This window comes from Mercurialis annua, linkage group LG8 (genome assembly GCF_937616625.2).
Source record: "Mercurialis annua linkage group LG8, ddMerAnnu1.2, whole genome shotgun sequence".
In the NCBI taxonomy this organism is placed as follows: Eukaryota; Viridiplantae; Streptophyta; class Magnoliopsida; order Malpighiales; family Euphorbiaceae; genus Mercurialis; species Mercurialis annua.
Genome location: NC_065577.1, coordinates 39,441,844 through 39,465,828, shown reverse-complemented (window position 1 = coordinate 39,465,828; position 23,985 = coordinate 39,441,844). Strand labels below are relative to the sequence as shown.

At 34.2% G+C, this 23,985-nt stretch overlaps 6 protein-coding genes across 6 annotated transcripts; 3 read left to right on the top strand and 3 right to left on the bottom strand.

The window, feature by feature from the left end:
* Positions 1–669: 669 nt before the first annotated feature.
* On the bottom strand, positions 670–4,278 carry LOC126661911 (receptor-like cytoplasmic kinase 176). The gene is made up of 6 exons (XM_050355792.2): positions 3,922–4,278; positions 2,572–2,864; positions 2,061–2,196; positions 1,812–1,954; positions 1,602–1,725; positions 670–1,475 (listed from the first exon to the last, which is right to left on the bottom strand). Exons 1-6 carry the CDS (start codon positions 3,971–3,973, stop codon positions 1,009–1,011), a joined length of 1,215 nt encoding a protein of 404 aa, XP_050211749.1. The 5' UTR covers positions 3,974–4,278; the 3' UTR covers positions 670–1,008.
* Positions 4,279–8,189: 3,911 nt separating this feature from the next.
* Positions 8,190–13,292, top strand: LOC126662067 (uncharacterized). The gene is made up of 5 exons (XM_056104186.1): positions 8,190–8,698; positions 8,788–8,922; positions 9,177–11,557; positions 11,691–12,803; positions 12,891–13,292. Exons 2-5 carry the CDS (start codon positions 8,814–8,816, stop codon positions 13,176–13,178), a joined length of 3,891 nt encoding a protein of 1,296 aa, XP_055960161.1. The 5' UTR covers positions 8,190–8,698; positions 8,788–8,813; the 3' UTR covers positions 13,179–13,292.
* Positions 13,293–13,466: 174 nt separating this feature from the next.
* On the bottom strand, positions 13,467–14,505 carry LOC126662066 (uncharacterized protein At4g04775-like). The gene is made up of 2 exons (XM_056104185.1): positions 14,014–14,505; positions 13,467–13,820 (listed from the first exon to the last, which is right to left on the bottom strand). The coding sequence occupies exons 1-2, from the start codon at positions 14,161–14,163 to the stop codon at positions 13,467–13,469; spliced, it is 504 nt and encodes a 167-aa protein (XP_055960160.1). The 5' UTR covers positions 14,164–14,505.
* Positions 14,506–14,745: 240 nt separating this feature from the next.
* LOC126659597 (uncharacterized) lies at positions 14,746–16,077 on the top strand. Its single transcript, XM_056104081.1, has 2 exons — positions 14,746–15,855; positions 15,950–16,077. Exon 1 carries the CDS (start codon positions 14,873–14,875, stop codon positions 15,248–15,250), a length of 378 nt encoding a protein of 125 aa, XP_055960056.1. The 5' UTR covers positions 14,746–14,872; the 3' UTR covers positions 15,251–15,855; positions 15,950–16,077.
* LOC126662065 (E3 ubiquitin-protein ligase SINA-like 10) lies at positions 15,766–16,606 on the top strand. The gene is made up of 2 exons (XM_050355951.1): positions 15,766–15,855; positions 15,950–16,606. Exons 1-2 carry the CDS (start codon positions 15,766–15,768, stop codon positions 16,604–16,606), a joined length of 747 nt encoding a protein of 248 aa, XP_050211908.1.
* A 466-nt stretch (positions 16,607–17,072) lies between these two features.
* LOC126662064 (uncharacterized) lies at positions 17,073–18,646 on the bottom strand. Its single transcript, XM_050355950.2, has 3 exons — positions 18,174–18,646; positions 18,016–18,085; positions 17,073–17,801 (listed from the first exon to the last, which is right to left on the bottom strand). The coding sequence occupies exons 2-3, from the start codon at positions 18,071–18,073 to the stop codon at positions 17,200–17,202; spliced, it is 660 nt and encodes a 219-aa protein (XP_050211907.1). The 5' UTR covers positions 18,074–18,085; positions 18,174–18,646; the 3' UTR covers positions 17,073–17,199.
* Between the last annotated feature and the right edge of the window lie 5,339 nt (positions 18,647–23,985).

Genomic DNA, 23,985 nt, shown 5'->3' with positions numbered 1-23,985 from the left:
TTTATAATTGATTTTTACGTTATTTATCTCGATAGAAGTTATGAATTTGTTTCGTTACATTAAATAAATCTACATATTATTTAGAAAAATTAATTATAGCGTGTTAAATAAAATGACAATAAAAAATTTAATTAAATATCTTCATATGTGATGTTGTATAATCTTTAGAAGAATGTCGTATTTAAATTTTATATATCAAATGTCATTATTAACTTAAATGTATTATATTCGTGTTTAATATAATTGTGTCACTAAAATAGATCACACCATGATACCATTCTTATGTAATGTGTGCATCGGTTGATCCGATCACTGAACCAAATCGAGTTAACCATTACTAATTTTTTTAATCAAACCATAATATAAATATATATAAACTAAACTAAGTATTCAGTACAGTTGATTATTTCTTCGATTAACTGAATTTCATTACTTTAATTACATTTAAAAGCCAATATTGAAATGTAAGTTCTTTAAAAATTCTAAAAATAGCTTAAATATCAAAAAAAATTACAAAAATAATATTATATAAATAATTCGGTTAGTTCATTTCATTCAATTCAAAAATCTAACACCGAAAACAAACCAAACCAAATGAACCAAATTTTCGAGTCGAACTCGAATAAGTAGTTAATTATCAGATATGTAGCAGAAGCATAACTAACGAACTTGTTAACCAGCACAAAACTTGTGTATTATCAGTGGACCAATGTTAAGTTTTAACATAAATGGAAATACAGAGCTGTACAACACCACATTGTTCATCACATTCTCTTTACAATGTCGTGCTCATTCAACAGAATTCGCAAGTTATGTTGCACGACAACATAAAAGATGGAAAACGCTGAAACAATAAACGACAACTATATATTTTTTACCAAAATAGGTTATAAATATAAATATTCAGAAGCGTTTTCGGAAACAAAATGCCGAATCGTGGGATTCAAAAAGTTTTCGTGCAACATAGCATGCAATTAGTGAAGCAATGATTAGATTATCATTACGATTTTATGTGCGTAGAGGAGAAGCAGATGGCCTTGACCTTGATGCAGCTCTTCCATTAGAAATGTCTTCGGTACTTTTCCGGTGATGCCTAGGACCGTTGCTCGAACCTCGATTAGCTTTTCGAAGGCTATCGCTACGGAATCCCTTAGAACCTTCATTGTCGATGGACTCGAGCAGTTGTTCCAATGCTTTTACCACTTCTTCCATCTTCGGTCTAAACCTTGGTTCTGGTGATATGCATTGCATTGCCAGATTGGCCACTTTTAACGCATGTTTTAACATATACTGGCCTTCGATTCGAGCATCCATAACCTGCAAAATCTTGCGTTTACTGGTAAGATAAGGCCTTGCCCAATCAACTAAACTATGTTCTCTCGCTGGCCTATTCTTGTCTATCGCTCGTCTCCCTGATAGAATTTCAAGGAGAACTACCCCGAAACTGTACACATCGCTCCTTTTAGTTAGATGACCTTCATAAGAATGAAACACCATGAGATACATAGATTAAACCATATTCATATCGAGTACAGCGATTACAATCACAAAAGAATGGCCAATTTAAACACCGAGATAGTAGTACATGGAAAGAAATGTACCTGTGGCCATATACTCAGGAGCTGCATACCCGTAGGTACCCATTACTCTGGTCGAAACATGACTGTTACTACCTGTTGGCCCATCTTTGGCCAACCCGAAATCAGAGAGTTTAGCGATGTAATTCTGTCAATTTACATTTGAGAAAATGTGTCAGAGAGTTGCTACTATTGCGAATCATTTACAATTGTAAATAGAAGATGATCACGTACTGAATCGAGCAGGATATTGGAAGCCTTAAAATCTCGGTAAATGACTTTGGCCTTGTCGCTGTGAAGAAAGGCTACCCCTTTAGCAGCATCAAGCGCAATCTTTAAGCGGAGAATCCACGAGAGTGGTTGAACAAAAGAACCCCCTGTCCCAACAAAACTCTTAGATCAAACAATAACTTTACTCGTGAAATCAAAATCGGTTCTAGCTGAAACTATTGAAATGATTGTGCAGAGGAGAATATGAATTACTTCTAAATAGATGGTTCTCTAAGCTGCCCTTAGGCATGAATTCGTACACAAGAAGTCGGTGGTCATCCTCTAAGCAATATCCAATCAATTTCACAAGATTCGGATGATATAACTGACCGAGGTAGTTTATTTCAGCCTATACTCAAAGAAAAACCAAGAAATTCATTAGTCATGCAGTCTTTTAAATGGCATGTAGATGAGCTACAAAGAGCAAGATCCTTAAAGATGTTGATCTATCTCAATTCTACTAATGTAACTATTCAAAGGCATTTTCACGAATTACAAAAACTATATTACACGGAAACAGAAACGCCAAATGTAAAGCTGTAAAACTGAAATTCGGTGAAACAATATTTTTTTACAAGAATAGTTTAAATATGAAGTTCCCAAATTTTATAAGCGTTTTTATAAATGGAAATGAAGCGTCAAAACATAAGACTCAATAAGTTTCCGAGCTGCATAGAAGCTTCCAGAACAGAAATTAAGCGAAATGATAGAAGGGATGTTTTACCAGCCATTCTTGGTGACCTTGGAAACTCTCTTGGTTAAGCCTCTTTACAGCAATGACCATCCCCGTTCCCGGCTTGGCAGCCGTTAGTGTATGCTCATCGATCCATCCTTTGAAGACACAACCGAATCCGCCCTCACCCAAAACACTGTCCGGGCGGAAGTTCCTAGTGGCCGCTTTCAGTTCATTGAAGCTAAAGTTTTTCAAATTCGAAGACTGCAAGATCTCGCCTTCTGTTCGAGGAGTTGAAGGCAATGTACCGCTAGATCCACTCACTTCATTTCCGCTTTTGCTGCCTACAGAGATAAAGATCACAAATCTTCTAAATCCATCTAACTAATCTTCTATAAATCCAAATCAAAGATGAACACAAGACCTACCTATCCATACAATATCAACACTTTTATGTACAAAAAACAAATATCTTGCCAAATTTGCCAATAAATTTAAAGAAAGAATCTCAAAAACAGTTATATTAAATTTCAATAATAATGGAAAACAAATTCCAATAATAAACATAGTGATGCAACTAAAACCTGAGAAGCTGGAATTAGGGGTGTGCATCGGTCGGTTCGGTCACCGAATCGAACCGAAACCGAATTAACCGAACCCGAAATGTTAGAAATTTTCAAAACCGAACCGAACTATATTAAAACCGAACCGAAACCGAACCGAAATAATATTTCGGTTCGGTCGGTTATTTCGGTTAACCGAAATAACCAAATTTTATTAAAATTAATTATTAAAAAATAAAAAATAAAATAAATAACAAGAATTTTAATACTAATTAATAATTTAAGTACAATTTTAGGAGTTTTAGTAATTAAATTCTAAAAAAATTACAAAATTACTTTTTTTTTTTTAAATTAACAAAAATAACACAATTAATATATATAATTCGGTTATTTCGCTCGGTTCGGTTAATTCGGAAATTCCATAGCCAAAACCGAACCGAACCGAATTAACCAAACTTTTTAAAAATAAAAACCGAAACCGAACCGAATTAACCAAAAACCGAACCAAATTAAAATTTCAGTTTGGTTCGGTCGGTTAATTCGGTTTGAACCGAATACTGCACACCCCTAGCTGGAATGAATCTCAAAAGCTAAAGTCCGAGTGTCTAATAATCAAATTTTCTTATTTTCTCAGCAACCAAACAGAATCTAAACTAATTTAGTTTTCCCCTATAAAAGGAAGCAGCTAAAGCTATGAACTTTCATGGTTACTAATTAAAGCCAAGCAACTCCATTTTAAAGATAAGGTCAAAGAAAAAAACAAAACCCTATCTTTTCATAGCTTTTAAGCTCAATTTAGCATCAAAAAATGTAAAAATAAAAAGAATCAAAAACATACCATGATGAAGAGGACTTTCAGCTTTGATTCTAACACTAAAACAAGAACCCATCACCAAAAAACCTCAAAAAAGATTGAATCTTTAAGCTATCTCACTCTTTAAAACAACTTCAAAATGCTAAAGATTGAGAAAAAAACATAGACCCAACTGAAGAAACTCCACAAAAACTGATTTGAGGCTGTGAAACAAAGAATTGTTGAAGGAAATTGTAAGTGTAAGTGTGAATCCAATAATTTATAGGTTGTAGCTGTCACCCATGAATATGACTGACCAATTGGTTAGTTTGACTATAAAAAATAAATAAGAAAAGAAATAAAAAGTACTACTATAATATAAGAGACAATTAGACAGATGGATGGGTTTTGGTTTGTAGTAATTGTTTGGTGTTCTAGGAAAGTTCTATTTATTACATGATCCCCAAGGACAAAGGTGAAATGGTTGACTAGGCTTTTTAAGCTTTGTTTTTTCCTTTTCTAGTTTCTTTTTTGCTTTTTTCATCTCAAGTTGAAGTAATTTTTTTAATAGTAATTCATTTTTAGATTTCTAAACTATATATATTTTATTTATCTGATTTTTAAACTATTTTTTTTATTTTTATAAGGTCCTTTAACTAAACATATTTTTAAACCCCTGAATAATAAAAATAATGTTGTGTTATTATTTTCGAAAATGTAAATTGATACCCTAAACAGTGTCATTTTTATAAATCAGGGACTGAAAAATGATTGTTCGCTAAGTTAAATGATCATATAAAGACAAAATATAGTTTAAAGACCAGATAAAGAAAACAAATATAGTTTAAAGACCTGTAAATAATTTTTTCCCTTTTTCTTTAATTTATGTTCATGTCATGTTCATGCATGTGCCTATGTCACCAAAATATTTTGAATTACTATATAATTTTACCTATGAACTCATACTCATTTGGTCATTCAACTTTTTATTTTTCAGTTTAATTTCTTTAACATATTTGAATTTTAAATTTTATCATTTTAATATCTAAAATTGAGAGTAAGACAAAACATGTTGATTTTGTGAAAAAATAATTTTCAAAATATCATTTAGTTTGACAGATTAGTAAAATTGAAAGATAAAATCAGATAAGTTAAAAGTGGAAGATGGTTTAAAAGAATGGGATAGTATAAAAATTACAATTTTTTTTAATAAATTCTCATAATCAAAATTTATACCTCTATTAAAGATAAGTTAAAAAATTACGGATAAGCTAAAAGTGTATATGTGTTATCAATAAAAATTTATACCTCTATTGAAAAAACCATTTATTTTATGCCGAAGAATCAAATATAATTAAATATTCAAAATATAATTAAACTATATTATAGTTGAGAGATTCAATTATAAAAATATGTAATCATTTTCTATTTATCAGCTTTACACGCTTTTAACTGATAATAATTTGCAAAAATTAAAGTTAGAGGATTGATAAAGTAAAATTGTAGACAATTCCTCGTGAATTTGCCTAAATAAAATTGAGATATATGCATTTCTGGAAATGAACTTTTTAAATATATTATGTAGCATATAATAAGCTAAAATACGCATTGACTTCTTCAATTGTCAATATTTGTGTAAGTTTGGATAGAGAAATAAATGTAAAATTACATTTAACCTACTACGATGTGCAATTAAAGACTTAAAGTCAACAAACAATTTTAAAAAAAAAATCAATAAGATAAATAAATTCAAGTTGCATTAAAGAATAGTTATATTAGAAAAATAATAATTCTATGCTACTTATATTTTACATGTCTAGTGTATGAATACTTCCTATTGTAATTAAAAGATAAATGTAAAAACAATTATTAATTTTTACCATATTTCATGAATCTATCTAGAATTTTAAATTTTAGTAATCATCATACATCAGCTATTTATATTTTTTAATTTAATATACGTTCATTTTAATTTGATGAAATTCAGTTTTTTTTTAATCTGAAAATAGAATCTACATAGATTAGTTGTTAATACTTAATAGTAAGAGTACTTGATTATTAAATACTTAGAAATTGGTTACTTTTTTTTTACTTACTGAATACTTGGCTAGTAAGTATTTGAACTAAAAATATTTTATATTCAACACCTTAGTGGTTATTGAAATAAATAACTAGACGCTGTATTTTTATAAATTTTCAAAGCATTTTTTTCAATAAAAAATTATTTTCTATTTTATCTTACAAACTTTCATCTAGCATGTGATTTTATTTACTGCAGTTCATATGAAAAGTTGAATCTAAAACTCCTAAATTGAATTATAATTTTGGTTATTACAATTTATATGAAAATCGAATATAAAACTCTTAGATCAAATAACAGCATCTCTATCACTTGCACTGTATATGTGAAGACATGTTGACCTATGATCTAATTTGCTTTTATTTGATCTTCATATTCTACTATTCTTATTTTTATTCTAGAAATCAAAATATTTATAGTATATGAACCTTCCCTTAATTTCTTTCAAATAACTACCAATTTTATTTTTTTGAAAATTATATTACGTACTTTAGAGTGTTCCATAATCCATAGATTGAATTCAAGTAGTTGATCATTATTGGTGGGAAAAAAACTGATCAAACTGGTTAAACCGAATTAAAATTGGAAAATTGAATCAAAAACTATAGTTAACTATTTAAAAATATATGTTTAGGTTGGATTTTAAGACATTATGATTAATGGTCTAGATTTGTGATTTGAAGTTTTAAAAATCACGGTTAATCAATTAACCGCTTTATAAGTAATATTTATTTTTATAAATTATATATAAATCCCTTGTGTGTGTGTGTATAAACTTTATATATATTTTAAATGTTTAAAATAAAATAATCTTTTCTATTCTATATACGTAAAAAAATCTACAATAAAAATATACGAAAGAGATTTTATAGTATTTTTTTTTACTATCAAAGAAGCTACATGAAAAATTAAAATTTATTAGACTCCATTTGAAGTTTTATTTAATAAAATTTAAATTTGTTTAAATATGATTTTTTGTGTGATTATATAGTTAAAAATCATAAAATTAAAAATTCAAACCATTTTCAAATGATTAACCATTTTAAATTTTATTTTTTAGTTTTAAAAATTATAATATTATTGATTGGGTCGTAATAAAATTTTAGTTAATCACTTGAAAAGAAAATAACATCAGCTAGAAAAAAGATAAAAATATTATGAAATATTTTAATCCAAAATTTAATTTGGTTTATATATATACAGTGTGCACATGGACTAAAGTGATGGACAATATGAATGGATAACTTGTTTCTTTGGGTTTGTCTAGATAGGACAAGGCATGCCATGGCCACAATTACTTTGGCAATTAGATTAGATTACAATAACTATATATAACTTTTTTTTGTCAATATTATAAATTATTACACAATATAAAAATATATTATCAAGTTCAATTTTTTTTTATCATTGCCGGCATGAATAAAGTACTAATATATGTATATCATTTCCTTGAATTTATATAAGTCTACATTTCTTTCAGATATGGGGTCATGCCCGAGAATATCAAAATATATCTTGACAATTGAAATGTTAGGTGAGAGATCAATAGCAATTAAATTGTAATTGATAGGAAAATACTGAATAAAAAATGACTTGATTATAAAAAAAATTGCATAAACTTTATCTACCTCATTATTATTTTGACAATATCAATAATATCTATAAATGTTTATATTTAAAATTAACTAAATTATTATTTTATTTAATAATGTATGAAAATCATTTTTGGTTTGTTTCCTAAATTATCAGTTCTAAAAAAAGATTTTTTTCTGTTAAAACATTTAGTTTAAGCTGAAAAGAAAAAACGGCTTAACATATCATTTGACTCCTAAACTATACCACTTTATTCTTTGCGATCTCTAAACTAATTTCGTGTTTCATTGGACCTCTAATTTTTCTTGATTGTATTTAACCCCTCATTCGACAACGCGCGCTGACGTGGATAAAATTGCTGACATGACTTTACTGACATAGTGTTAAATAGAACAAAAAAAAATAGTTAAGTGGTCAAATGAAACATTAAACTAGTTTAGAGGTCACAGGGATAAAAGGGTAAGGTTTAGGGGTCAAAATATAAATTACGCTTAAATATATTTTTTTATATATTATTTGAAAAAGATCATTTAAAACTTATTTACTTTTAAAATTATGAAATTTGGTGTGTTTTCCAATTTTGACATAAATTTAAAAAATTCAAAACTGATTTGAAAAGTTTGAAATTGTAAAAAATTGGCTAATAATCATGGACGGTCCTCGACCTTTGCACTAAGCTTCCCTAAACCCCCTCACCTTTCAAAAGCTTCACTAAACCCCCTGACCTTTATGGCGGCGCCATTCACGGCCCTTCTGAAAAAAAAAACACAAAATCGCGGCGCCGCCAACGATTTAATCGTTTGCATGCGTTTTCCTCGCCACCTGTCGACCCACGTGACCTGTCCTCTGTCAGTTGCAACAGTCCCTCTCTCTGACATGCCGGTTGACTTTTCAAATTTTAAAATCAAAAAAAAAAATTAACCGCTCGGTAATTTTTATCTCTCTTTCATCTTCTTTCTGACATACTCTTTCATCCTTCTCTTCTCTTCCCTTTTTTCTTCTGAAACTCATTCTCTTCCCTTTTTTCTTCTGAAACTCTCATTTTCACACCGCCATTGTCTCGTCGATTGCCTGTTCATCTTCCGTGCTTTCTGTGTTTTTGCATTGTGAAGAAGAAAAAATAACGAAGGAACAAAACATAAATTTAGAGTGAGAAAGATTGATTTTTACTCTTGTTATCTGGTTCATGTGGTTTAGGGTTTGATTAACGTGGTGTATTTACGCTCTCTGTGTCACAGGTTTTTATAGTGAAAGAATTACAAAAATGAGAAAGAAAGGAAAAGGAAAATCAAAGGAAAGAGAACGAACGGGACCACCTGGAACTGCTGGATGGGGTTTAATGGATGAGAGCGATAGTGACGAAGTGGTGGAAGGTATGTAGGACCACATAGTACTTTGGTTTCTGTAAATGTTTGTTATTCTATGCTTTGATTTATTAGCCGCTTTTGGACATAGGACTACAAGTTGCTTTATGTTTGTTTACTGCTGTAGGACCACTAGTTGGTTTGATTTGTTTAATCTTTGTACGAGTTGTTTATTGTTTTCACGTTTCTGTTGGTTGGCATTTACTATTATTTTTGTGTTGCTTGATGGTTGTTGGTGTGTTTAAATATTTGTCTGTTTGCAGTGTCACCAGGTTTTTTTGAATTTTTTCAAATCAACCTTCACATTAATGGGGCATTGGGGGAATGGGGTTACCATGATGGGGAAGTGTCCACCGGCGTTTATTCTGTGTCTGGTATGACTATGAAGAAATTAGATAGATGGATGAAAAGAGAAAAAGTTGAGGGCTTAGTTGATTATTACTGGAAAGAAAAAGACAAGGAATTTCATGATTGGATTAGACCGATAAATCACGACGATGATGCTATGGAAATGGCAAGTGCTGGGAAGAGGGACGGAGAAGTGGATGTCTATGTTAGGAAACTGACCGTTAAAGACATTGAGGCTTTAGTCCCTCCGCCCCCCTCGCCCCCACATGTTGTAATTGAGGAGATACCAAATCCCAAAGATTTAGCTTATGTGTATCCCACTCCCGTGAAAAAAGTAAGGGGTAAACCATTGGCTACCAAGGCTGGTGGGAGTAAACCACTGGGTACCAAGGCTGTTGGTGAAGGTCCTTCAGAAAGTGGGGGGTCATGGATGAGTCCATATGTAAGTGAATATGTAAGTGAAGGGGCTTCTATGGTCCAGGGAAATACGCAGGCTCAGGGGAATGAAGGGGCAGATTTTTTGGGACAAACTGACACTGGGAATGATGAGGTTGCTGGTGAGCGGGCAAATGAAGAGGCAAGCGTTCAGATGGCTGATGAAGATTGCCATGATAAGGGGGATGGGGCTGCTGAAGATTGCCAACTTAATGGGGCTGAGGCTGGGGCTGTGGATGGGGCTGAAGCTGAGGCTGGGGCTATGGATGGGGCTGAGGCTGAGGCTATGGATGGGGCTGAGGCTGAGGCTATGGATGTGGCTATGGATTTGGCTGAGGCTGAGGCTGGGGCTGCTGAAGATTGGCAAGTGAATGGGGTTGAGGCTGGGGCTAGTGAACAGCATGGGCCACAAGAGGAAGAAGTTCCAATTCAGGGGCCACATGAGGAAGCTCAGGATTTGGGGGCTGACGATGGGCCGCACATGGATGAGGTAGAGGGGCTGCATGATAAGGGTCCTACTCAACAAACTCAAGATGTGGACTTCGACAATTTCTTCCAGACCCAACATCAGCCCCCTTTTGAGGGTTTATTTGAGGACCAGAACAGGGAACTACCGCAAAGGCAAAGTGAAGACCAGCCACCAATGCCCACTGAAGAAGAGCTTCATCATTCACATGAATGGGTTGAAGTTGAAGATTGGGATGATGATCTAGATGAGTACATTGTGGATCCTGATTATGACATCTTGGATGGTGATGAAGATTTGACTACCGAGTTGAGGTCAAACGGTCAGTTGCCTGAAGATAATGAAGAGAATGAAGAGAATGAACAGGATGAAGAGAACGAAGAGAATATTGGTGCTTCGCAGAACAGGGCTGGTGGGAGACCCAAAGGTAAAGCCCAATTTGAGTCTGGTGGTGTTGACAGAACAATTCACCAGGACACTGTGGGTGGTGATTCAGAGTACGTAGAGTCTGATGGTAATAGATCTATTTCAGATTCAGAAGAAGAGGGGGGGGAGGATTTTAATGTGTTTGATGAAGACCACGACCATGAGGGTCCAACTTTCTCTATTGGGATGTTGTTCACTGACAGGGAGCAGTTTAAGAAGGCCTGCCGTGAGTGGGGGATACACCACAGGTACCAACTGCACTTCCCTGTAAATGAGATAACAAGGGTGAGGGCAAAGTGCTACTCAAAGAGCAAATGTAAGTTCTACGTGTTTGCCTCAAAGCTGCACCTCAAAGATCCCAATGACAACACATTCCGAGTGAAGACCCTTGATCTGCGCCATACATGTCCTAAAGTGAGCAAAAACTTCCACCTGACTAGTGCAGTCCTCGCCGACAAGTACTTAGAAGAATTTAGAAACGATCCTGAATATAAGTCTGAAGTGTTTGTGAAGAAGATTCAGACGGACCTAAAACAATCAATAAGCATTCAGCAGGCAAGAAGAGCAAGAAGGGCAGCATTGGACAAATTGGAGGGTGATGAAGACCGGCAATATGAGAAGCTGTATGACTATAAGAGGGAGGTTTTGAGAACCAACCCAGGCAGCACGGTGGAGTTTAAAGAAGCAAGGGGGAAGTTCCAGGGAATGTATGTATGTTTTGATGGGTTGAAGCAGGCCTTCGTGAATGGGATGAGACAGATTGTCTGTCTGGATGGGTGCTGGTTGAAGGGTAAATACGGGGGTCAACTTCTTTCTGCAACAGGGATTGATCCAAACGACTGTATGTACCCCTTAGCATATGCCTGGGTTAAAACGGAGAACACGGAGACCTGGATGTGGTTTATTGGGCTACTATCAGTTGATCTGCACCTTACGAATGCCGCTGTTTTCATGTCCGATAAACAAAAGGTACAATCCTATCTTGATTAATGTGCTGTATTAGATTTTTTACATTAAGATCAGGGTCCTTTGGTGAATAATGTACAAACTATAGGGTGTGTTATTGATTGCATGGGTGATTATATTTCGTGCGCTTGTGCAGGGTTTGTTGAATGCTGTGAAGGAGTTGTTCCCATATTCAGAGCATCGATTTTGCTGGAGGCATTTGTGGGCCAATTTCAGGAGCACATTTCACACGCAACACATGAAGCCCTTCATCTGGAACATTGGAACAGCAACATACAAAGCAGCCATGGATAGAGCAATGAAAGCTCTGGAAGACAAACATGACGCTGGCTACAAATGGATCAAAGAGAGGGACAGGAAACACTGGTGTAGAGCGCTGTTCAAAGAGGAAGTTAAGTGTGATATCCTCCTAAACAACCTGGCTGAAGCATTCAACAAGTACATACTTGCTGCAAGAGAGAAGCCAGTGTTGACAATGTTCGAAATGATAAGGACGCAGCTTATGAAGAGGATTAATGACAAGCAGAAGTTTGGGGGAAACATGGAGGGTGAGCTGTGCCCAAAGATCAGAAAGAAGCTTGCTAAAATCATTGATTATGGTTGGAAGTTCACCGCAGATCCTGGTGGTAGCCCTCAGTGGCAGGTAGAGGGCCCAGGGGGCCAGTTCGTAGTTGATTTGGCTAACAGAACATGCACATGTCGAAGGTGGCAGCTTAGTGGAATCCCATGTTCGCACGCTACACCATGCATATATGGAAATAATCAACGGCCTGAAGAGTTTGTGGATGATTGCTACAGTGTAGCTACGTATCAGAGGGTATACAGCTATGTAATCAACCCTATGAATGGGCCAGACATGTGGGAAACAGACCCTGAGCCGGCTAATATCATACTCCCACCATCCCCAGTACATAAGAAGAAGAGGGGCAGAATACCAACGGCCAGGAAAAAAGAGGCGGAGGAACTAGAGAAACAAAGGGTTGAAAAAGCCAAGGAAGCCGCTGCAGGTAGGGAAAAGTTGCCAAGGAAAGGAAATATGAGAATGACGTGCAGTTTATGTGGTCAATATGGACACAATAAGAGGGGTTGCCTAAAGAGGAGTGGGGGTCAGTCAACTCATGAGGTTGGTGGTCCGTCAGCTAAAAGAGTGCCTGGTGGTCAGTCTGTTGAAAGAGAGCCTGGTGGTCAGTCTGCTGAACGAGAACCTGTGCTTCATGACTCTCCAGTCACCCTCCGCTGGATGATGGATGTAAGTGAATGTGTGGTTTTGTTTTTTTTAGTTTTTTGGTTTATTATTCCTTTAATTTTATTTTGGGTCTGTGTCTTTCCATGGCAGGGTACAAGTCAAGTCGTTCATAGGTCACCGAGTAGACGTGACACCTTTCCATTTGTGGATCAAGCAGTTCCGGCGGAACCTCCGCTTGCTGACCAAGGCCAACCAGACCAGAACCACCCAGGTGATGCAGAAGAGAATGCCTTCAACAGCCAACGGAGCAGTGTTGACGATGGAGCTCCGTCCCAACCTATCCCGACGCAAGCTGAAAAAGGAAAAGGGAAGCGGAGAGCTAAAGATGTTCCCTCTAGATACATGAACATCCTGAGGAAGAGATCCAAAAAAACGTAGTGCTGGAACATGGATTAGTGGTAGTTATTTTGCTAATTATTATTGTGGTGCACATAGGCAGTATTTTGAACCATGCTTTTGATTGTTTTGAGCCACAATGTTGTGGTTGTTTTAGGAATGGAATGTTATGAAACTTAGGAATGTTATGTAATTAATTCTTGAATCGGTGTACAGACATGAAAATTCTTAATATAAAAGTACTCTACTAAAGACTTCAGAATCGAAATTAACACCAGAAAAGTTGAGTTACATAATAAAACGATCAATAAGACAAGTTTCACAAATGATTTATAAGCCTTCAGTTCCCCTATTATTTTCTCTAATCCGAGCAGCTGTGAGTTCATTCTTCAATTCTCTAATCTCCATCTGCAGTCTCCTATTTGCAGCATACAAGTCTGTTAGCTCCAGCTCCATCCCCTCAATTTTGTTAGCAGCTTTAAGAAGCTCGTCCTCCACTTCAATTGCATCAATTATACTTGCTCTGTCAATCAAATGCTTCAGCTCGAATACATCTCCTCTGAGCTTTTCCCCTTCTTTCTGTAGCTCTCCATTTGATCTCTTCATAGTATACAACATGTGCTTCAGGTGAGGAGCATATTCCTCGTCATACCACATGAAGAAGGGGCATCGATTCACCCGCATCTATACACAACAGTTGGCTTTAGAAAATGCCATATAAAAAATACAAACACATTGAATAAAACCCTAATATCCAAATGACTCAAATCAGAAACCCCAAAATTACCGTTTTACAAACCCTAATATCCAAATGACCCAAATCAGAAACCCAAAAAATTGTCGTTTTACACAAGAAGAAGAATTTCATACAACTAACCTTAGCATTTGGACATCGAAAGAATCGCCTCCCAGGATGCTTTTCAGTCCAACACACCATGACCTTCGCCTCCAATCCGCATTTGCATTTAGGAACATTGCACACAGGGAATCCATCTACATAATCCTCTTCTGAAAATCCTTCGGCCATAATTAGGAGATCGACACAAGAAAGAACCCTAAAATCGACACAAATGGAAAGGTGTCACGTCTATAACAGTTTATAACAGTTTATGTTTGTCTATTGTTTTTTAGCAACGATAAGGTCAACATTTTACATAATCACCTAAGGTACTTATCCTATGTTTTAAATATCATCCACGGTACTCATTCTTTTATTTCAGGATCAACCATGGTACTTCAACTTTTAATGAACTATCACTTAAAGTACTTAATCTTGATAATTAAAACAATAAAGGTTCGTTGGTAATTAAAAAAGGGACATCTGTCACACCTGACAACGAAAAGCAAATCTGAACCCTGCATAAATGAAGGTGCAACACATTATTCAACTGAACACTCAACCCCTTTCTGAAAACCCTCGTCTCATTTTTTTTTCTTACCAGCCTTCCCATAGATCTCCACTCCCAAGACACAACGACAATGGAAGGACAAGCTAAACAAGTTGTGTGCGACTGTGGAATTCCATGCCGTATGCAGATTTCCTCCACCGAACGAAATCCAGGACGGAGATTTTACGGCTGTTCGAAGAGAAATGTAAGTATTTTAGATTTTACGGCATTTCGAAGAGAAATGTAAGTATTTTTTTAAAACTTAATCTTCATTTGTTGCCATTTAACTGTCGTTTGACCTACACTACACAGAATCAATGCGATTTTTTTGCGTGGGTGGATAACGACATGGCCTATCAGATGACGATGGTCAGGAATTTGAAAAGTGAGGTTAATGGCATGACTGAAGAACGCAACAAAGCTCTACTGGAACTAGTTCATGCCCATACTCAGGTGGCGGCTAAAACTGACGAACTGGAGCAACTTAATGAGGCCTTCGAGGGATTGAAGGAGTCCATTGAGATGTACCACGAAGAAAATGTGCTTATGATCCAGGATAGTGGTCTGCAACTTATGGAGATAAACACTCTGAAGAAACACGTCAAGCTGATGGAAGTCAAGTGCTCAGACATGGAGAGGAAAAACAAGATCATGAGGCTTGGTTTTTTTGTGGCATTTACAATTGCCGGTTGCAGTTTATCCGTTGCTTGTTTGAAGAAAAAATGATGCATTTTCTATTAAGTGACAATGGCTTGTGTTTGTGCAGTGTTGTTAGTAAACTGCGTTCCAATAATTTTTTGTATTATCTTAAACTCATTTAATTTGCTTGTTGGGAAAACTTTGTGTGATTCAAAAATTTAAATTACAGTACTGTCGTTGATTACATAATTTAAGTGCAGGTGCTGTCTTTCATAATTAAATATAAGTTCAGGTGCTGTCTTTCATAATTGGTCGAAATGTCAAGGGCTATATTAGACTTCACAGAGAAATAAACCGCCAAAAAAATGAAAACTTAATGGCAAAGATTAGCAATGGGTTTTCCAAGAAACCCTTTCATTACACCCGTTCCATCAGTTGTATTGTTCCAATGCAGCCTCTTCGTTAACCACAACCACTAACACAAAGGGCATGTAAAGAAATTGAAGAGTCATGATGGTAACTTATTTAAATAGGCAACCACAGCAACTGATTCAACCATTTCAGATTACACAAATTGTTCTTATTCTCAGAAAAACCAGAAGATGTCCGATAATATTGTTGTGTCTTCACTTAATATGGAACTCATGGATTGCCCAATATGCTGTGAACCCTTAACAACTCCAATTATTCAGGTTTTTACCCATTTATTTATCTTTACCGTTTACTGTTATTTATTTCTGTAATTGTATTGTTTAATAATTGTATTTTTTCTGTAACTATATTTAGTGTGAAAATGGGCATGCAACATGCAACTCATGCTCGGAGAAGACTCAGAAGTGCCATTCTTGCACCCTGCCTATCAGAAGAATGAGGAACCGGATTCTTGAAGATGTTGCTGACTCTTTGAGAGTTTGTTGCTCGTTAAAGAATTATGGATGCCCAGCAACTGTGAGGTACCCCGAAAAGAGCAACCACGAAAAGTTCTGTTCTTTCATAGAGTGCTCATGCCCCATTGAAGTTTGCAATGTTAAGGGAACCTCTGAAATGATTTATGCTCACTGTAAAGTGATGCATAAAGATTTTGTGAAGCCGTTTGTTTTTTGTCGTAAATTCCCTGTTTCTGTTCGGCTGAATGATAATTTCTTTATTCTCCAAGAGGAAAACACAGACATTGTGTTTGTTCTGAACAACACAACGTGTTCTTATGGGAATATTCTTACAATCTGTTGTCTTGCACCGTCACAAGCTGGATGCTGCCCCTATGAAATTGAAGTGAATGCCAACTCAAGTCACAAGTTTCACAGTACTACCCAGAACATTCAAGGCACCGGCAATTACTATCGTTCTTTTTCAGGGTTCCTTCTTGATAGTGACCACGAATTTTTTGCTGACGGTATGATCAAGATGGAGTTTTGTGTTTATCGCGCACCGGAGCTTGCTTAAGAGGATGACCTGTTTATGTAGTCTTGTTTATGTATTTTTTGGTTAATTTTGGTGAAGATGGATATTTTTGTTCTTGTTTTTGTTCTTGTTCAGGGTTAATTTTGGTGAAGATGGATGTTAATGTAATTTTTTTCTAAACGTTCTGAAATGTTTGAATATTTAATGAAGTCAATTATTAATCTTACTTTTATGCTTGTTTATATGTCTTTACGAATTATATTTTACATGTTCTGTAAGTAGTGTAAGTAATGTATGTTCTATATGTTTTATGTATATTTTTTTGTCCAGCGTAACAAATATCAGGGTCCACTACTCAATCTATTTTAAAAAGTCAGGGACCTTATGTGAACAAAAGTATAAGAATGAAAGACAGTGGTCATGCATGAACCATACGTATTTCATTTCTCTAAAAATAAATTTATAAAATTTCCAACATATAAGTGTCTTTGAATAAAATAACAACATATCAGGAAATAATAAACAATGCTAAATTATGAAATAGCACATATAAAAAACATATAAGTGTTTTAAAATAAAATAACAACAATATCCGGAAATACAAAACAACGCTACATTTATTTGTTCTTTCGTTTTTATTTGTTCTTCTGTTTTTTGCTGCACCCTTCTTCTGGACCTTCAGCCACATCAGATGGGCCTTCATCAGCAGCAATCTCCACTTCCAAGGCTTCTACTTGGCCCTCATCTTCAGTGCCGTACCACTCTAGCAACAATAATTCATCACCTGGACCTTCTTCAACTCCCGCGGCATCTTCAACTGCCTCCACTGGACCATCTTCAACTGGCTCAAATGGACCATCTTCTTCAATTTCTTTCAATTCTAACTTGGGTCCACTCTCAGGCACCAAATTATGCACATCATCAGAGGTTAAATATCGAACGTAGACATCAACCACACCTTCTTTTAGTGCAGCCCTTGCCATCTCCTCAACATCTCTATCATGTTCAAGAGGTTTTATCCCTCGATGATAGTCCAACTCTGGCTGCCTCCAATAATACATAACCAGCCCCTTCACTCCAATTTTTTTGGCCCACAAATCAAGCCTATTCAGTGACAGTTGGGAAATGTCAAAACATCTTGCACACACGTCGCCCCACAAATAACCACCTTCTCCAAATTCTCCATCATAGTGCAGAACAATTTCCAGGATCTGAGAATCCACTTCCACAGTACGGGCTGTTCAAACAAACAATATGGAGACATTCATTCACAGACATTATGCAAAACAAATCAACAAATTTTACAACCAACTTGAGAATAACTCCCCCCAAAAAACATACCCATAAACCTAAAAATTTACAATAAACCTAAAATCACAATTTCAAGTACCCAAAAACACATACCCAAAAACCAACAAAATTACCCTAAACACTAAAATTAAAATTCGAACCTGGCCGTTTCTTCCCTTTCGTCTCATCACTGCCGAAGAAGATCTTTTCTTTTCCCATTATCTTCTTAGCCTGTTTTACCATATAAAGATATCAATACCAAAAAAGTGTGCACATGACAGTAACTTTACAAAAATTGATCAACCATTTTTTTTCATACCCGGATTTGTTCTTCCTCGAAATGCAACGCAGGCGAACTACAGAACGAGAGAAAATGAAGAGCAACCAAACGACGATGACAAACGTCTAGGTCAGAGGAGATGGGAAATAGAAAAAGACTGATTTCAAAAACAAATATAATGAAGAAGAAAGAGTATGTCAGAAAGAAGATGAAAGAGAGAGAAAATTTACCGAGCGGTTAATTTTTTTTTGATTTTAAAATTTGAAAAGTCAACCGACATGTCAGAGGGAGGGACTGTTGCAACTGACAGTGGACAGGTCACGTGGGTCGACAGGTGGCGAGGAAAACGCATGCAAACGATTAAATCGTTGGCGGCGCCGCGATTTTGTGTTTTTTTTTTCAGAAGGGCCGTGAATGGCGCCGCCATAAAGGTCAGGGGGTTTAGTGAAGCTTTTGAAAGGTGAGGGGGTTTAGGGAAGCTTAGTGCAAAGGTCGAGGACCGTCCATGATTATTAGCCTAAAAAATTAAAAGCTGGTATTTTAAAATTGAATTTTTTTAAAACATACTAAAAAAATTATAACTTTTTAAACAATTAAATTTTTATTTAATATTATCACAGTATAGAAAATTTATATATTTTATAATATTGTTAATGGATAAACAAACTCCTTTTGTCATTATTGAAATGTAAACAAGTATTTACATGCATAAGAAGTTATATCATGTAATTATTTGACTAAATTTTAATATTTTTTATTTTTCTACTCATTTTCATTGTCATTAACAATTATAAAAATATCATAAAAATTAAAAATAAATTTATTTTTAAAAAAATTATATGTCATCATACATAAATTAATGGCTTTTAATTTCTTAAAAGACCCCCACCTTACACTTTTTTTTTGTATCTTGACATTATAAAAACATCATTTGTACCCAATTTTGGTTTTATATTTCATCCCTACCCAAAAGCATTAAATTGTACTCTTTTTATTTGGAAAAGAATTTAAAACATACTTTTTCTATTTTAAGAAATACAAACAAATCCTTAAACTTAAAAATAATCAAATATATCCAAATAATTGATTAATTTTTTTAATTTTAAAAATAAAATTAAAAAAAAATCTGAAACCAACGCCGCCGCTCCTTTTCCAAATTGGAGAAGAAGCGTGGAGAAGGAGCAGCTCGCAGCTCGCTCCTTCTCCGATGAAAAGGAGTGGCGGCAGTTTCTGAAACAATTTTTGAAAAAATTAAAAAAATTATTATTATTTTTAATTTTTTTAAAGAAGATGGCATTTTTGTACTATTAATAACATTAATATCTAATTAGTATATAGGTTAAAAATGAAGGGTTGTTTTAATTTTTTTTTTTCAAATGAAAAGAGTACAATTTAATATTTTTGAGTAGAGATGAAACATAAAAACTCAAAATTGGGTACAAATGGTGTTTTTACAAGGTCAGGGTATAAACGAAAAAAAATGTAAGGAAGAGATTTTTTAAGGAATTAAGACTAAATTAATTTATATGCTTCTAATCCTAAAACGATTGAAAATTAAATAATTATATTTTTGAGGAGGTTAAATGTGTAATAAATAAAAAATTAAATGTGCAGTAGGAAAATAAAATAGTTTAAGGGTTAGATATAACAAAATAATATAGTTCATGAGTTAAATAGAACAATTTATGTATTTTAATTATCCTTCACGCATTTTAAAACGTTTGAAAATACGTATTTTTACCACGTTGGATAAAAAGGATCACATCGGCAAAAAGTTAAAGTTGAGGGATTAAATAGAATGAAAAAGATTAATAAATTCAATAGAATATAAAATTAGTTTAGCAGTATTAGAGAATAAAAAGATATAATTTAAAAAGTTCTAATACCTCAAAAAAAACCCCGACCTTTTAGCCTCTTTTTAATTCTACCCTATCATTGAAAACCGGTCAATTTTACCCCATTTTGTATTTTTCCGTTTCAATTATACCTTAAGTTTTTATTTTTTCATAATATTTTTATTTAAATGATGAAATCATTTAATTAACTAAGTTTAAAGATAAAATTAAATTTATTTCCATTCAAAAAAGTACAAATAAGTCTTTTATTTATAAAAACTAACTAAAAATCATAATCAAATTAAAACTACTTTAAATTATTAATTAATTTAATTAAATCTAAATAAATTTTCAACACTTACAATTAATATATGCTAGACATAGAGAATGTTTTTTTAATTTTTTTCTAAACAAAAAGAACGTCAATTTAATATTTCAGGGTACAATTAAAACACAAAAATGCGAAATAGGATAAAATTGACAAGTTTTCAACGTCAGGTAGGATTGAAAAGGGGCAAAAAGGTCGGAGTTTTTTTAGGCATTAGGCCAAATTAAAAATGTATTAAGCCAAGAAAAAACTTATACCATAACTTTATAGAGAATTTTTTAGGTAAACTCAGTTCACCACGTCATCCGTATACTAAGTCAATTATAATCATAACACCTCATTAAAATAAGGGTATTTTTATAATATTATTATTTAAAAGTGTATGCAAATAACAAATGAAATTATAAAAATACTCTCATTTTATTGAAGAGTTATGATATAATTGGCTTATTTTACAGATGACGTGATAAAATGAGTCTACCAAAAAAATTCTCCAGCTTCACATGATTGTCAAAGTTGACTTAATTACTTCATTTATATGGCATCACACGTGAGAACCGTCATAACATGGACAAAATCATAGTGGTAATATTCATGACGAAAATATGAATATGGTGTACGAATTATAGTCGAAAGTACTTATTTTTAATCGACCATTTTTTAGACTTTAAATAGTCTCATTTCACTTCTTTTTTCTCCGGTAATTATTTATTATACTTTTCTTTTTAATTATTAGTTGAGGAACATAGTAGTAATATATAAGATTTGTTACAAAACAGTAGTAAATTTAGTATGCTTTCTCATTTAATTATAAAACATAAAACACCAAATGATTTCTTAAAATATGGGAAAAAGGGTCATCCAGGCCCCTATCGTTTACCACTTGGCTCACTTAAACCCTTAACATCCTAAAAGGTTTTCTCATGCCCCTAATCTCATAAAAAAAGATCACTCATGCCCCTTAATCTAACTTCGTTACCCTCAGACTCTAACAGTGTTGATTAATCCTACGTGGCTTCTGCTGGCAGGCGTTGGAATTAATGACATGGCAATTAATTTGCCAACTACCCATCTGAACACAAAAAAACGATCAAATTAAAAAGTTAGGGTTTCCCTCTTATCCAAATTAAAAACGATTCCCATTATAACAGCGATTCTCACTTCTCCCTTAACAGCAAAAGATCTAATTCATTAGAACTGTTCAATTTGGATCATCGGTGACAACGTGCCTCTCATTCCCTAGAAGAAAAAGTGGGTGATTTGATCTATGTGTTTTTGACAAGAAATTAGGAACCGTCAGGTATGTTCTTCTTACCTATTTTTCTGTTTTTATCTCAGTTTTAGTTTATGGGTATTGCTGGTTATGTGATATAAAATTTGGGTTCCATTTTAGGGTTTAGGGTTAATGTTGTTTGGTGGTCAATTTGCCCTAATATTTTAGGCTAGGTTTGTACATTCTGTTGGATGCGTGTCAATTTGCCATAATGTTGTTTGCTGTTTCATGCATCTCTCAGTCAGTTAGTGTAATTTTAGGCTTATGTTTGTCCATTTTTGGCATCTGGTCATCAAAATCTGTATGTTTCCTTGCTAGGATGTATTTAATGAGATTGTTAATCACATGCTTTGCTTTTTCTGTCATCTCCTTGTCATGCCATTCAAAAAAGTTGCAGCCCCCATTCTAATCAAGAATCCAGTGGTGACAGATTTAATAATTCATCATAGCAAAAAGAATTTACATTGTTGAATAATGGTATAACCAAAAGAAGACTATGAAATTACTCACCTTATAATTTACGCACCCATAAAACCTTCGTCCAAGGTTTTTTTCAGTCCAAGAAGTGTATAGAGGTGCAATCCGACTTACACGACATCTACACCATAGAACCCGATTTTCATCAGAGGTGTACTCATTGCTTCTTTGCCGAATCCTTGTTGAAGAAGAGGAATATATTGGCATGGCTGAAAAGAAGAACCATAATCTGCAATTTTTATTTTAGGGTTTTAAAATCTTAGAGATTCAATTGAGTTTATGTGTTTTGGGATTTCATGTGTTCAGATGGGTAGGTGGAAAATTAATTGCCATATCATTAATTCCAATGCCTAACAGCAGAAGCCACGTAGGATTAGTCAACGCCGTTAGAGTCTGAGGGTAACAGAGTTAGATTAAGGGGCATGTGTGATCTTTTTTGATGAGATTAGGGGCATGATCGAACCTTTTAGGACGTTAAGGGCTTAAGTGAGCCAAGTTGTAAACGATAGGGGCCTGGATGATCCTTTTCCCTAAAATATACTATAGCATTAATGTTTTAGAAATATAAAATCTTACTTTTGAGGTCAATTCTCATCAAATTTTTCAAAATCGCTTCTTCTAATCTGTTTTGGAGGTTTATATATTATATTAAATTATAGAATTTATTAAAAAAATTATCAGCTCGACAGCTAATTAAAAGACCTAAATTTAACAAAAAAAATTATTATTTTGATAATTAATTAAATTGACATATAAATTCTCAAAACGGATTAAATAAAGTGATTTTAAAAAATTTGGTTATAATTCGCACACATAAAAATTGTATATTTAAGATATTAATTTTTTTTTTATATTCTCCTAAAAAAAACTTTATATGTATTATCATATTATTCTAACGTTTACATTATCAACATTTTGCCAAAAAGAATTGATGGTTCTGCGAATGATAGGATCTTCTCTTATCAACCTGAGATCACGAACACAGGTTAGAATGAGTCGGACGTTGTGTCCGACCACACTCCGATGCCTAAGTCAGATACCTTGTAAGGTTCAATGATAAATGACGTAGTTTAAAGAGAATGAATTAGGGTTTACCTTTGGTCTTCGGCCTACTTATATAGAATCCTTTCTCAGTAATTGACTCGAGGTCATCTTCTTGTGATTGTGTTTAATTCGGACTCATGCTGGAAAATAGGGATTTAAGTCAATCCCAATCTTTCCGGATTCCCAAGATCATATCAGCTAGGATCTGCATCTACTGACTAATGACAGCTGTTTGGTATCTGCTGTCTACTATACTCATTTGACTATATGTACTGGGGTCAACTGCGTATCCATCATTAGCCCCTCCCCTCTCTATTCCGTAGCGCAACTATTTATGGTTGTTCTGAAGCACTACCCGGGTAATTAAAATGCAAGGTAACCTTAGTTACGAAGTAATCATTCTTTCCTCATGCCACGTGGCTCACTTTTTGAAATTTCAAAATTTTGAAAATCAAAATAATATCCGTCCGTTCCGTTCCTCATGCTTTCTCCCATCTCCACGTGTCTTTTTTTTACCTTTCCTTATAACTGCTTCTCTTCCTTCTCTCTCCCATTACTTCTTTCCTTTTAACGAGTTTCTGTTTTCTTCTTTCTTGCAAATTTCTACTTTCTTCTTTCTTTCTTTTTTGTGGCGATCGTCCTCTCCATTTTTACCAGGTATTTTCTTTCTCCTTTTTATTTTTATTTTCTTCGTATCATGACTCGCACCCGTTCTAGTGTTGCCACTCCTTCTTCTGGGACCACTGTAGATTACCGTAGGGATTTAATTGAGTTTACCTCTAAAATTGATGATAGCATGCTTACTGGTATACGCGAGACATACGACATTCCTTTTGATTACACCTTGCATTCCTGTGATCCCTCCTTTAGTGCCAACTATCGTCCTGAAACCAA